Source organism: Diadema setosum, chromosome 12 (assembly GCF_964275005.1).
Source record: "Diadema setosum chromosome 12, eeDiaSeto1, whole genome shotgun sequence".
In the NCBI taxonomy this organism is placed as follows: Eukaryota; Metazoa; Echinodermata; class Echinoidea; order Diadematoida; family Diadematidae; genus Diadema; species Diadema setosum.
The window spans coordinates 29,349,183-29,362,285 of record NC_092696.1 but is presented as its reverse complement, the minus strand read 5'-3'; the positions used below and the strand labels follow the sequence as shown (position 1 = coordinate 29,362,285).

The 13,103-nt window shown below is 39.2% G+C and overlaps 1 protein-coding gene across 1 annotated transcript in view; it reads left to right on the top strand.

The window, feature by feature from the left end:
* Window positions 1-13,103, top strand: part of LOC140235564 (tetraspanin-9-like) — a 31,133-nt gene that overhangs the window by 6,442 nt on the left and 11,588 nt on the right. Inside the window, exon 2 of the mRNA XM_072315570.1 lies at window positions 12,358-12,473. Within this exon, the coding sequence (XP_072171671.1) occupies window positions 12,408-12,473 (66 nt within the window). The 5' untranslated portion in view covers window positions 12,358-12,407. The remainder of the gene's footprint in view (window positions 1-12,357; window positions 12,474-13,103) is intronic.

Sequence of the window (13,103 nt, the reverse complement as noted above, 5' to 3'; positions counted from 1 at the left end):
GTGAATTTTTGTTGAATTTCCTTTATATTTTCTTTGTATTGTTGTCCACTCATACGTCATATCCTCTAGTAGTCTCCTCATCCAGCGGTTTCAACACCAGAACTTTAAAAATTCATAACTTTTGCATCGATTGTCCGATTTTCCTCAAACTTTCACTGATGTGTTCTACTAATGTTGCTGCTTTCACTCAATCCACATTGCTTTTTGGGTTTACCTTCCCTTTAAAGGTTAGCAGCATGTGTGCGTTAATTGTTCTGGGGAGCGTGGGGTTGATTTTTGGCTCCTCGTGAATTTGATATTGTCTTCATGACCTCTTTTCCATTATTGGGTCGTAGCATCAAAGAAAGCAAGACATGCAAAGCCATTACGTGGTATACAACACTAAATAAATGTGCCTCATTTAAAAGAAGTCCTACCTTGATTGACTCTAGTAGATGACAGCTGTAATGCACACATGAAATGAAACAGTAAACAAGCAGTAACTTAGCGACACACAAGCTGCAGTCACAGTCTGGCAGAGTTAAAAGGGATTGTGTAGTTTTGGTTGAGACCTAACTTTAGATTTCTAGCATTTTTTTTTTTGTTAGATAATGAGAAACCTCTAATATGAAATAAGAAGGAGCATGTGATTCCAAGAGGAATTCAAGTTACAACTAATTTGATGAAAGTCAGTTATGAAATGACTGAGATACCCAAAACAGAGCAATCCCAATGAAAGGTGGGACCCACCTTTGATTATGAAAGCTTTGTTTTACTTTGTTCTCGGATGTTTCAGCCATTCTAAGACCGATATTCATCAAATAAACTTTGAAGTCTTCTCAGAATGGTATGCATTCATTAATAGTGTTTCTCGGTATCTCACAAAACGTTTGAAATCCAATTCTCAGCTCCACCGATACTATACGATTCCTTTAACTTTGAGAACTCTTTTTGATTGAAGAACCTGCTCGTCCGTTCACACTAACAGCCGTAAACTTCTTAAAGTTTCAGTTCTGGAAGTTAGTGTCACTGGTGCATTCGCAACAAAGGAGAAAGTGTGCATTGCCCGACAGCTAATGATTGTTACAGTGTAATTATGTATAAACAATGCACACATGAAGATACATCCTATAAATGAGCATGTGTTTTGGAGGCAGGTTGTGTGGCAAACTATAAGTTTCAGCTGCAGGCATTCAGACTGCACAAACTTTGAGAAGATTTGCAGGGGTTGGGGAAATTTCCCTAGTTTGGGTGGCAAGTTTCCTGAGAGTTCTGCAAGAATTTAGTTTTCGGGAAGTTTCTGCTCACACTGGCAAAACTATGCAAACCTTAATAAACTTCAACTTTGCAACGTTTTGCCAGTGTGATTGCAGCTGGTAGAATTGTACCGCAGTTTATGATGTGCCACTGAGAAGATAAAATCATTTTGTCTGTATTATGTACGTGTGTTGGCATCTATTGTGTAGGGAATAGGGGATCCTACAATGGTTGAAGTCTGAAGCCTGCAACCCAGTGGGATGAGTCACATAGTTTTGGTATCAACCCTTATTGTGCCAGGAACTAATATGACAGTGTGTAGAATACTATGGGGTTGACGGGCTAATTTTGCTACAACACGCATTTCCCAAAGACACCTGCCCGAGTATACTCGTGACTAGTCTTCGATGGGTTAAATGCACACAAAAGGGATAAATATGCAGGAAATGAATTCATTCTTTTGCCAGCAAGGTTGCCAAAGAAATTATCATGATGTCCTATTCAGAAAGCAAAACTCTGTGGTTTTGGCTGTAATTAACATAACGAAATAATCTATACAAATTTCTCAATTGCAATTAGGAACCAGACACTGGGTGGTGCCCTTCTACAAATCTGTATGATAATGATGTTTGCCAGATCATTTCTGATTTCAATTCTCATGTTGCTGTGCTTTGTGTATTTATTAGTGGTCTGCATCCACTTGCTGTGTAGGCTTTTTCTTCCTCTTTTCTCATGATGATGATAACGGGCATGCCACCATACAGTAGGGTGTATCAGAGTACTGGTATGGTGTGAGGTGCAGTCATGTTAGGCTGCACAATGTATGTAGGTACAATTTGTACTTGAAAAGTTTTGCTTTGATTCAAAACTACCCTATCTTTACAACATAATTATAGATGCTTGCTCAGATTGTTGAAATGTTTTGTCCAATTTTATTGTGCAAAGATTTTTTAAGACCTGCAGAATTCAACAGCCCTTTTCTTTTGTTCTTGAATGACTCATCATCATTTGTTTTTCTCCATTCCAGTTTTTATTTGGTAGCTCCTGAAACTGACCATGCATTTATTTTGCTTTTCACAGTGATTTAGGATTTTTTTTTTCTGTGCCATATTTGCTGTTATGATATCGCAAATTCTACAGGACATGAATAAAAGTTCTGAAATAGACTCAACAACTGTAGGCCTCATGATCCTCTGTTTGCTACAAATGACTGAGCATTTTCCCTGTTACAAGAATAACAATCAAAAGCCCTGGAATCAAGCAACCATTTGCAGTGCCCCATGCTTATTGAAGGAATGGTATAGTATTGGTTGAGGTGCAAACTCTGCTCTTAACTTTATACTTAGAAACCACTCTCATGAAATGTTAAAAAGCATACAATTCTGAGAGGAATTCAAAGTTTATTTTAACAAAAATCAGTTTCGAAATGGCTGAGATATCCAAACATAGTAAAACACAGCGATCCTAATAGTTATAAAGGATTGGTCCCTCATTTCATTAAGATCGCTTTGTTTTGGAGATTTCAACCAGTTCAAAACTGATTTCCATCAAATTAACTTTGATTTCCTCTTAGAATTATATGCTCCTTCACATTTCATAAGAGGTTTTTCATTATCTCCAAAAAAAAAAATAGTGATACAAATATTTGAAACCTCAAGCCCCATCTCATCCAAAAGTGTAGCATCCCTTTAATACTTTCACCATTTCTGAAATTCCAGGAGCTTGACCTCTGGTATTTAATGGGAAATCTTGAATAAAAGTACATTTTAGATTTGGCTTGTTACAGGGGCTAATGCTACCCATGGGAAATAGAAGCATCTGTTACTTTGCTATATTACGCTCCTGATGGCTTCGTCATCGTGAAATTCAATTTCATTTAACTCTTTTTTTTTTCATGGACTAAGTGTAGTCTTGTTATCAGACATCACATCCTGACAGAAACTATCTTTTTTATGCCTCCGCCACGTAGTGGTGCCGGAGGCATTATGTTTTCGGGTTGTCCGTCCGTCCGTCCGTACGTCCGTACGTACGTCCGTCCGCTTTCGTTTACGCGATAACTTGAGTAATATTTACTGGAATTTTACCAAACTTGGTCCAAGTATGAAGTATGATGGGGCAATGATTTGATTAGATTTTGGGTGAAATCGGCAAAAGGTCAAAGGTCAAAGGTCAAGGTCAAATCATGAAATTTATCCGTTTACGTGATAACTCAAGACTGTGTGGAGCAAATTTCACCAAACTTTGTTGGAGGATGATGTATGATGGGACAATTACTTGATTAGTTTTTCAGTGAAATCGGACAGAGGTCAAAGGTCAAAGATCAAGGTCAAATCCTAAAATTTATCTGTTTACGTTATAACTCAAAACTGGATGAAGCAGCTTTCACCAAACTTGGTCCAAGGATGATGTATGATGGGAAAATTAGTTGAGTAGATTTTAGTGACATTGACATGAGGTCAAAGGTCAAAAGGTCAAGGTCAAATGTTAAAAATGTTGCTATTTCCCCCATATCTATGCAATGCCCGCAGTTATTTTCTTGAAACTTAGTGTAGACATGTACTACTGCATAAAGATTCTCCAGAGAGAGTTTCATGTCATAAGGTCAAAGGTCAAAAGGTCAAAGGTTAGGTGAAAATGTTGCAATATCACATTTCTCACAAATGGTTCAATGTATCTTCATGGAACTTGGTATATATGCATGTACTGACTGGCAGGGATTATCTAGGGAATTTAGGGGTCATGGGTCAATAGTCAGGGGTCAAAGGTCAAGGTCAACTCCTCAAAATGTTACTATTTCCCTCATATACTAGTATATGCAATAATTGCATTATTAGTTTTAAAATTTAATATATGTACATGTATTACTGAATGGAGATTCTCTTGGAAGTTTCCAGCCAGAAGGTCAAAGGTTAGGTTTAAATGAAAAAAAAGATATATTTTGTACTTTAATTACACTCTTCCTTCATACCTTGAAAATTATACTCAATGCATAAACTTATAATAAGGTCGGTCAGAAGTCAAGTAAACATTTTCAATTTCCCAAATATGTGTACCTGTACTCTTTAATAGACAATTATAGCAAACCCAGTTCGTGGAAAGTGAACATTCAAGATATTTCTGATAAACCTGTTATTTCGATATTTTGCCAGTTATGTGAAACTGTCATCACACATTGTGAAGACATTGTACTATACACCTATTGGGAGAATCATGCATTATGGCGGAGGCATCAGTCGCCGTAGCGACATTTCTAGTTTTTTTCTAAATTTAGTATCGCTCTTGATGAAAAAGGAGCTTACTGGACCACAGGATTGGTAGAGTTTTTTATAAAGCATTTTATAATCAGATAGAGGGAAGTCAAGATTTTCAATACAATGTTTGTATTGTCAAAGTTCATTATAGTACATTTGTACCAACATGGAAATGAATTACTATATCATACTGTGGATGGTTAGTATTATGTTTTATTTGATTAGAAATAATAATATTTTTGAGAGGTACCAGGTACAGTTTGTATCTACAGTCTCAGGGTAAAATCTATTCCTCAGAAACTTCACCTTCATGTTCTCTTTAATATCGAAGTGGAAACTTTTAAATGGGATTCATGAGATTGGTATTTGGTGTAAGGGCATGCTCATATTTAATTGAAAAATTTGCCCCCGTATTGTTAGTTTTCCCCTCTGGCAGTTTGTTTGGTTGTCACTGACCTAATTTTTTCAGATTGTACAGACAGCAGGGGATCGCAAGTCAAGGACTTTCATTCTTTGAGCAATCCAAAATCCCCAGTTCACATTTTACAAAATGCATAAATCTTTTGGGAGGGCCACTCACTGAGAGAGAGAGAAAAAAATGCAAAGTCAGGGGGCATTTCAAAAGATTTTTCTCCTACTTGTCTCATAAAGGGCATGCAGGACAAAATCCCTTGACTAGTGTTCATGCATTTTACTTGCCCAATAGTTAAGTTTTAGTGGTCCCAATGCAAGTTATCAATTTGAATAAATGACACTCTCCAGAGTTCAACATCAATTTTGTATTTTTGAAATTAGTGTGATCTTTAATGCTGAAATATAATTTTAGCAATGACATATATGCAATCCTGTCTTTGTTATCTTTTTGCTCTCTGTATCAGATGTTCCCTGCTTTTAAATGTTTTGTTAGTATTATTTAGCCTTCGTTTTTACAAGTGTCTGTCTTGCCTTTATCTCTACAGCACAGTTTGAATCTTGCTCGAACTCATCTGTTAAGCCCAGATATATATATGCTAGAGGATGGGGTTGTTTGTTTGTTTGTTTCTGTGTCATGATTCTGTACTACAAGATCTATACAGGAGCCTTGAATATCATTACATGCCCAACTGTCAGCCATGCTGGTCAATTATACTCTGGTTGATCGTAGCTTATCTCCTTATAAAATTGCTCTATAGTATGCAAGAAGCCAGCCAGTAGTTTGTTTCCCCAGTTTCCTATCTGAGAGATAAATTCTTCAGCGGAGAAAGGAGCTTATTTTCATTACCAAAGATAAGATGGATTAATTAAAAAGTTAATAGCTGTAAGAGGAAGGATGGTATGTCTTCCTGGGAGACTCATAGCAAAGGACTTTCTTCTGAGGCAGTGACTTATTTCTGCTGGTGGCCAAAAAAGCAGGGCTTCGCCACGGCCAATTGACCACGATAGCTTGATCGTGGCTACCGATCCTTAATCCTTCTTGGAATTAAGTGTTCGTTGAGAATAGAGTAGACTACCCGCCATTCATCGATTAGTGACCCAGGAATTCAGTCCCCGCTGTCTATAGGATTGTAGGCCTACTATTCTTGTGGTGTATGGGGATTTGAAAGTGCTTGTTAGCGCTCACTAGCACACACGTTGTTCTGCAGTTCTGGAGGAGAGACCCGCCCGTCCTTTGCAGCATTCAGGTAGAATCGACAAAACTGCTTGTTTTAATGTACTTTTGTGAATTTGGTTTGGTGTGGTCATGATGTATTCTTTGATGAGCATATAATGTTATTGTATAGATTTCAGCCAATATTTGGATATTCTTTGGTGTACAGTGGTTCTGTGCAGGAGTCCTTGCAGAAACAGAGCAAGGTTTTGGCGGTCTATGGCATACGACAAGAGAGTAAGGAAGTGTTCTTATCACACAGGGCTAGAACCTGTGCTACTACTACTACTACTGCTTCTTCTTCTGCTGCTCCTACTGCTGCTCCTACCTGATGAACACATCTGTATTTAAGAGTTGAAGATACAGTGCCAATTAGCTCTGTCTGTCATCATTGTTTGCATGTCGGTTAGCTATTTCATGCCTAATGTCCCATGCAATGCAGTTGTAGGTATTGTGGTGCGGGCCTATGATGAAATACCCAACTAAATTATTACTCACCGAGTGGCTAACGGGACTTGGAGCTGAAGGCACCACCAGCAGGAATGGTAGGCGACCGTATCAGTAGAGGAATGCACTAGGGCACCAGAAAAGGTGTAAAGTGTCCTTGTAGGTTGTATTGCACTTCCCGAAATAATATGGACTAACTCCGAATGCACTAAGGGTGTCCGAAGACGACAGTGTCCCATAGAAATATGTACAAAATATCCAGCGGCAGCGTGGAGTATCCTCCGAGTGCCGCGGCTAGCACAAGCGAGGGTAGAGTCGATCCACCGCTGGAGCGCTGGATAGAAGAACTGCACGGTCCCTAGCTGGTTGTGGTAGAGTCTGCACACCACAGACCACGCGCTAGCAGGACAGAAGCAGCTAGCGATGTGATGGGACGCAGATCGCGTTGAATGCAACGATGTAACGAGGCGCCGATCGCGTTCAGATCGCGTTGAATGCAGCGATGTAACGAGGCGCCGGTCGCGTTGAATGTAGCGATGTTAAGATCCCCAGGTTGGAGTGTAGCCTGAAGAAAGGGCGAGTCGCGATGAAAAGTAGCGAATGCCGCGAAGTACGAAATCCGGGAAAGTGTAATAATCCGTATTGTATAATCCGTATGAAGTGCCAGTCCACGGCGCGAGGTATCGTCAGCGCGAGAAGACGTGTGAAGTATACGGACGTAGTATGCGGACGTGAGTGACTCCAACGATTAGGACGTGCTCTCGGAATGAAAGCTAATCGTGAAGTGAGGAAGCGTGGAAAATGAAACAGCGTGGTCGGAGAAAACGTGTCACGGACAGGAGCTTTGAGAGTGGTAATTGGCTGATGAGAATGCACAGCTCGCCACTAATTGGTAGCTTGTTTCCGTGACAGCAAAACAAGAGGTGTGTTTATGAAAATCCGACTACTGTTGGAATGTGAAATACGCGTACCTCGGCACGATGACAAAAGCGAAGAATGTAGTGCGCACCTGTCGTGTGCCGGCGCACAAAGAAAGCTCGCGTGGATGTTGACAAAATACTGTGGCCGCCAGACAGCGTAATTTACAACAGCCAGAGTGCCAGACAATATGATACATAGATATAGAAAACCGCTACACAGTCAACATACTGTATACACCATATATTTCATGAGTCTAAATTTTTGCGAATCGGGAATTCCCGATGATTTCGCGAGTGGTTAGATTTGCGATCGTGGAGTCCTGTACTGAACGAAGAAGTGTACACGCATATGTCACGTTCACATCGGGAGCAGAGCCAATATTTTTGCATGTCTTCAATTTGGCGAATAGCACCTGACTCGCAAGAATAAAAACCTTGAGAAATATTTGGAGTTTACAGTAATTCACAGGTTTTTTTTCCTTGGCTTTGGACAGTATGTAGGACAAATCTTCAAGCAACATATGGACATCTATTTTTTACCCCTTATGTACATGTACCAATGATTGATGAGTCCATTAACTGTGTCTAAATTTTGCATACAAACCTATGAACAGTTTCATTAATGAGGCACACAGAAAATTAACCCATTGAGAACAGGCTGATTTTGCTACAGCACGCATTTCTCAAAGACAGTTGCCTGAGTATACTCGCGACTCACAGGAATTAATGGTACATCAGATATGACTTGCTCCTGGGCATGGGGGGGGGGGGGGGAATCGTATCTTGAGGGTGTTTCATAAAACTGTTCTCAAAGTTATGAACGACTTAAGAGTGACTGGCGATCAGTTCTTGGAAATTTTGATTAGTATAGCACATTAGAACTGATCACCACTCATTCCTGAGTTCTTCATTACTTTACAAACAGCTTTATGAGACAGGGCGTCGATGTAATTTCTGTGACTGTAGGATAGGGAAACCAAGAAGAAGGTGTGAGGACAAGAAGATAAGGGGAAAGAGAAACAAAATAAAGAAGACATTTAAAGATGGTTCGTGAAGATGAAGGGAAGCAAGAGGAAGAATTGGAGAAAGATGTGGAGGAGGTGATGGGGGAAAAAAAGATATCCTTGTGTGATAGTATCACTGTGAAATGAAAGATGAATTTCACTGGCCAACTCCCCACTCTGGCCATACCCACTGGGGAAAGAATAGAGTGGGCGGGTGCTCGTGGGGGAGGGTTTCAGATGATGCATATTATACACAGGATTGGGTGTGTCCGCCAGTACGTACAGGATCCGCACCTCCAGTGGTATTTGCGTGGGAGCAGAAATCTCTCTTTCCACAGCTACTGGAAATTTTCCGCTGATTTAATGCAGAGTTGACTTGTTTGTTGATCAGCTTGTTACAGATGTATTGTATTTTGCGATGTCTAATTTTGATGTCCAAATAAAGAGAGCAAAAATCTAGGGCACTTTGGGGTGAATGGAAGTAGTTTATAGGCGGGTGATAATGCTATTATGAAAGACTGCGGGGGGCAAAATATGCCGTGGTGATTTTGTGGAAAAACACACAAACTTGTTTTTCTGCAGCTTTTGTGATGCCTCCAGCTACATTTGCACAGAATGCTTTTTTATTATAATCATTGTTTGTTTTTTTGAGTACTCCCATCAGCTTTGGTTTGTTTGTGCATTTGCTCTTGAGCCATCTTTTTCTTTTACATCAACCAAAGAATATTACAGACTTTCAAAACTTTCTTTGAACACTAACAAAATGGCCATTATTATACTTGCTGCTCCCACAAGAACACTGATCAATATTAAGATAAAGACTGAGTAATAGATTCAATCTCACACCTATTTTACTGTTTTTGAGATTTCTGAGGAAGAAGTTTGAGCAGAATGCTTTGTAGCTACCAGTAGCTAGCACATTGACCAAAAAAAAAAAAGAAGAGTTATTGGTTTGGATGTAGAAGCTTCCGAAACTGAAAAATGATTTTATGTCATTATCTTGAAGAAATAAGATATTCAAGGTTGAATTCTGAACCAAACATATTGAACACTAGAGTAGATACTTAAGTTTACCACTACTACCAATTGTTATGAGGAATCTTCAGGACATGTAGACTGCTAGTTTCGCTTGGTATATTGCATACATACTAACTGCCTCGCAAATTTCAACACATCACAAGGATGGTGGTCTATTTCATGGTCTTTTTTTTTAACCCTATCTAATTTATAGCCAGTTCCATGAATCCATGATACCCCATACTCTGTTTGAAAAGCTGATAATGTACAGCCAGTTCCATAAATCCATGATACCCCATACTCTGTTTGAAAAGCTGATGATGTACAGGACATGTCCTGTACATCATCAGCTTTTCAAACAGAGTATGGGGTATCATGGATTCATGGAACTGGCTATAAATTAGATAGGGTTAAAAAAAGACCATGAAATAGACCACCATCCTTGTTATGTGTTGAAATTTGCGAGGCAGTTGGTATGTATGCAATATGTGTGTATTACTTACTGTGTCGATTTTACTGGTAGTTATTATGGAGCAAGCAGTAACACACTCATAGCTTGGCTGAGATTTCACTGAATCTTTCCTAGCAGCCTGAAGATTTGATTTTAACAGACTTTTCTCCATCCATGAGAGTGGTACATGTAGCTTACTTTAACCCGTTGAGGACAAGTCCCTAGTATACTTGGGCAAGTGTCTATGGGAATTGGGTGTTGTAGCAAAATCAAACTGTCCTCAACGGGTTAAAGAGACCAGACATTTTTACTGACAAAGATCTTATGCTCATGTGTATTGATGTACCTAGTGTCGTTGCTGAAAAACAAAAGCAAAAATCAAGATCTGTGGATGTGGAGATGTCAATGGATCCTGACCAAAATGAGTTTATTGATTCACAGGAATGAATTACTAGTACAAGTGTATAACAGTGTTTCTTTTACTTCCATAGCCTTCCATGTCTTTCATTGTGCACCATCTTCATATGACCAGAGAATATTACCTACAATTTAAAAGAGTTTCTTAAAGCAATCATAATCTTGGGAAGGACATTATCCAGGGGTCTGTCGGTTTGGAGCAATAGGGGCTGGGTTTATCAACCTTCTCATGTTTGAAATGATACCCACTATCAAAGCATATTTGCCAGTGCCTTTAGGGTCATGTTTCTTGAGTTGTTGCATCTATCAACTTTGTAGTTTCGATTGAGAGGCCTTGTCACTGTGCAGCTGCATTGTGCATTTTGACCTGAGAAGCAGAGATGTGTAGTTGGCAGTGGTTGGCGTGGGCTGGTCCGAGCTAATTTAACATTTTTAAAAACAACTTTGCATTTATCAACTCTACATGCATTTCTGGCTCATACGCATTTGCGACAGCACTTTTTTCAGTGTTTCAGAAACACGTTTCGAACCCATTAAACCAGCTTTGCGTTTTATCAACTGCGCAAAACTTCCTGAAAGTTGTTTGGAAACCTTATAATTCTACGCCCGAAGTGAGTTGATAAATGCACCCGTAGATGCAAGGATGAAACGTGTTACTATCAAAGTTTCTGCAAGGACAGCCAACGCTTGGGAATTATTTGACAGTGTTCCTGATTTTAGTCCTCATGATGTTTGTTTACCAGGGCCCCGTTGCTAGAAACTTTGCGTTTAAACGCAACTTGCAACTGATTGTCACTGGCCAATCAAAATCATTGTTGCATGCATGTCTTCTTAATAGGGCAGACCCTGAGCCAATCAGAATGGTTGTTTCAAAATTAGCAATTATTTGCAATTGATTGCAACTTTCTTGCAACGGGGCCCTGGTCTGTCTGTCTGTCTGTTTACCTGTCATTGCTGTTGCCAAAGGGACATCCTTCTATTTTGCCATTGGTGGTGAAGGAAGACCTCCCTTTTATGTGGTCACTCACAGTTGTGAAAATTGTCAACCTTGCTCAATGAAATTTTGGTATCTAGATGTCAGCTTTCTTTCTCACCTCATTGATATACAGTTGAACCTCTATTATCCGGCCTCCCTTTATCCGGATCTCTCTATTATCCGGACGCAATCTCGCCGTGATTTTTTTAATCTTTTGTTAATAATTACGGGAGGAAAGGGGGATTCCCAACGGATACATTTCTTAATAACTATTTAGGTAAATCATCCCAAGAATTTATAAAAGAAAATGATTTCGTTCTTGCAAACACGAACCTCTATTTTGGGGTCTGTTACTGTGTGTAACAATGAAAAGGTTGCAGTATACACATTACTACATGTGGTACTACAATGGGCTACATCAGTACATGTGTATGTATATGTAGACTCTACATGTATAAAGCATTGAGTCTCCCGTATCCGGCCAAATCCCTTATCCGGACGAGCCCCGGTCCCGACTTGTCCAGATACGAGAGGTTCAACTGTACTGTATTTGACACATTTCTATCAATATTATCAGTTTGGGAAAAAAAAACCCTTGGTAATGATGTACGAAAAAACACATGGGGAAAGTTTTTTTAATAATGTGATTTCCCCCCACCTTTTAATGCAGTGTTCATGAACAATCCATTTTATTTTGCAGTGAAAATTCTAAAAATCTCTTCATCATAGTGTACAATAAAGCTGGATACTGTATCTCGTGAATGTTTGACAATAATTGACAGATATAAATTGTGCAGACTGAGTACTCACACAACCAGTGTGCAATTGTCCTGTTTCTATTGATACCTCCTCTCAGAAAATGGAGCATTCAACAAAATTCCAAAATGATCATCACACTACTATTTCTTGTTCCGTTGCTTTATTTCTTGACTCTGAATGCCAACACCACGATCTCAGCGTACCTTTCTCATCATAATTATTTGCCTTTTTTGCCTGTTCTTGCTCCGACAGATTCACTCGTTCTATTCAGCAGAAAGTAGCACCCACACACCACAGACAACATGGCCGTCGAAGGTTGCGCACGGATCATCAAGATCCTCATGTTCATTTTCAACTTCATCTTCTTCGTAAGTTAAAGGCATAATTTACCGTTTGCAGATGAAACAAAAACCCAGCATGAATGCTTTAAAATAGTTCTAAAATGTGAGTGAGGGATAGAAACAACCACTGTAAAAATTAAAAAAATTAAATCCATATAATCGATGTTAAGTATTGTTAAATACACAAAATGTGAACAAATAGTTTGAATAAGAATGCTTCGAGATTAAACCGTCTAACAGTTAGGGTTTATTGAGAAAATACGGTTATCTCCTTATATTTTAGGCTTTATTGTGAAAAGAAAATTCACCTCTATATGATGAGATGTTTTTTGGTACAACAGACCTACACATATGCATTAAATGTCATAACTTCAAAAATGTTTAAATCACTGTTCCCAAAAGTAAACAGGACCTTTAACCCTGTGCATGCACATTCATTTCCTGTCCATAGGTTTTTGTGTGAAATGTGTGCATGTGTGACTCATTGACATGGAATGGTTAAAAGCCAGAAAAAGAGGTAAAGGAAAGGGGAGGACAATGAAGAGAAAATGGCTTCCCATCTTTCACTGTTGGAAGCCCTCGAGTGGATTAAGTTAATCCCTGGAGGTAATCCCCCTGACCAAGTCCATAATCCAACAATGGATGAGTGGCCTCATC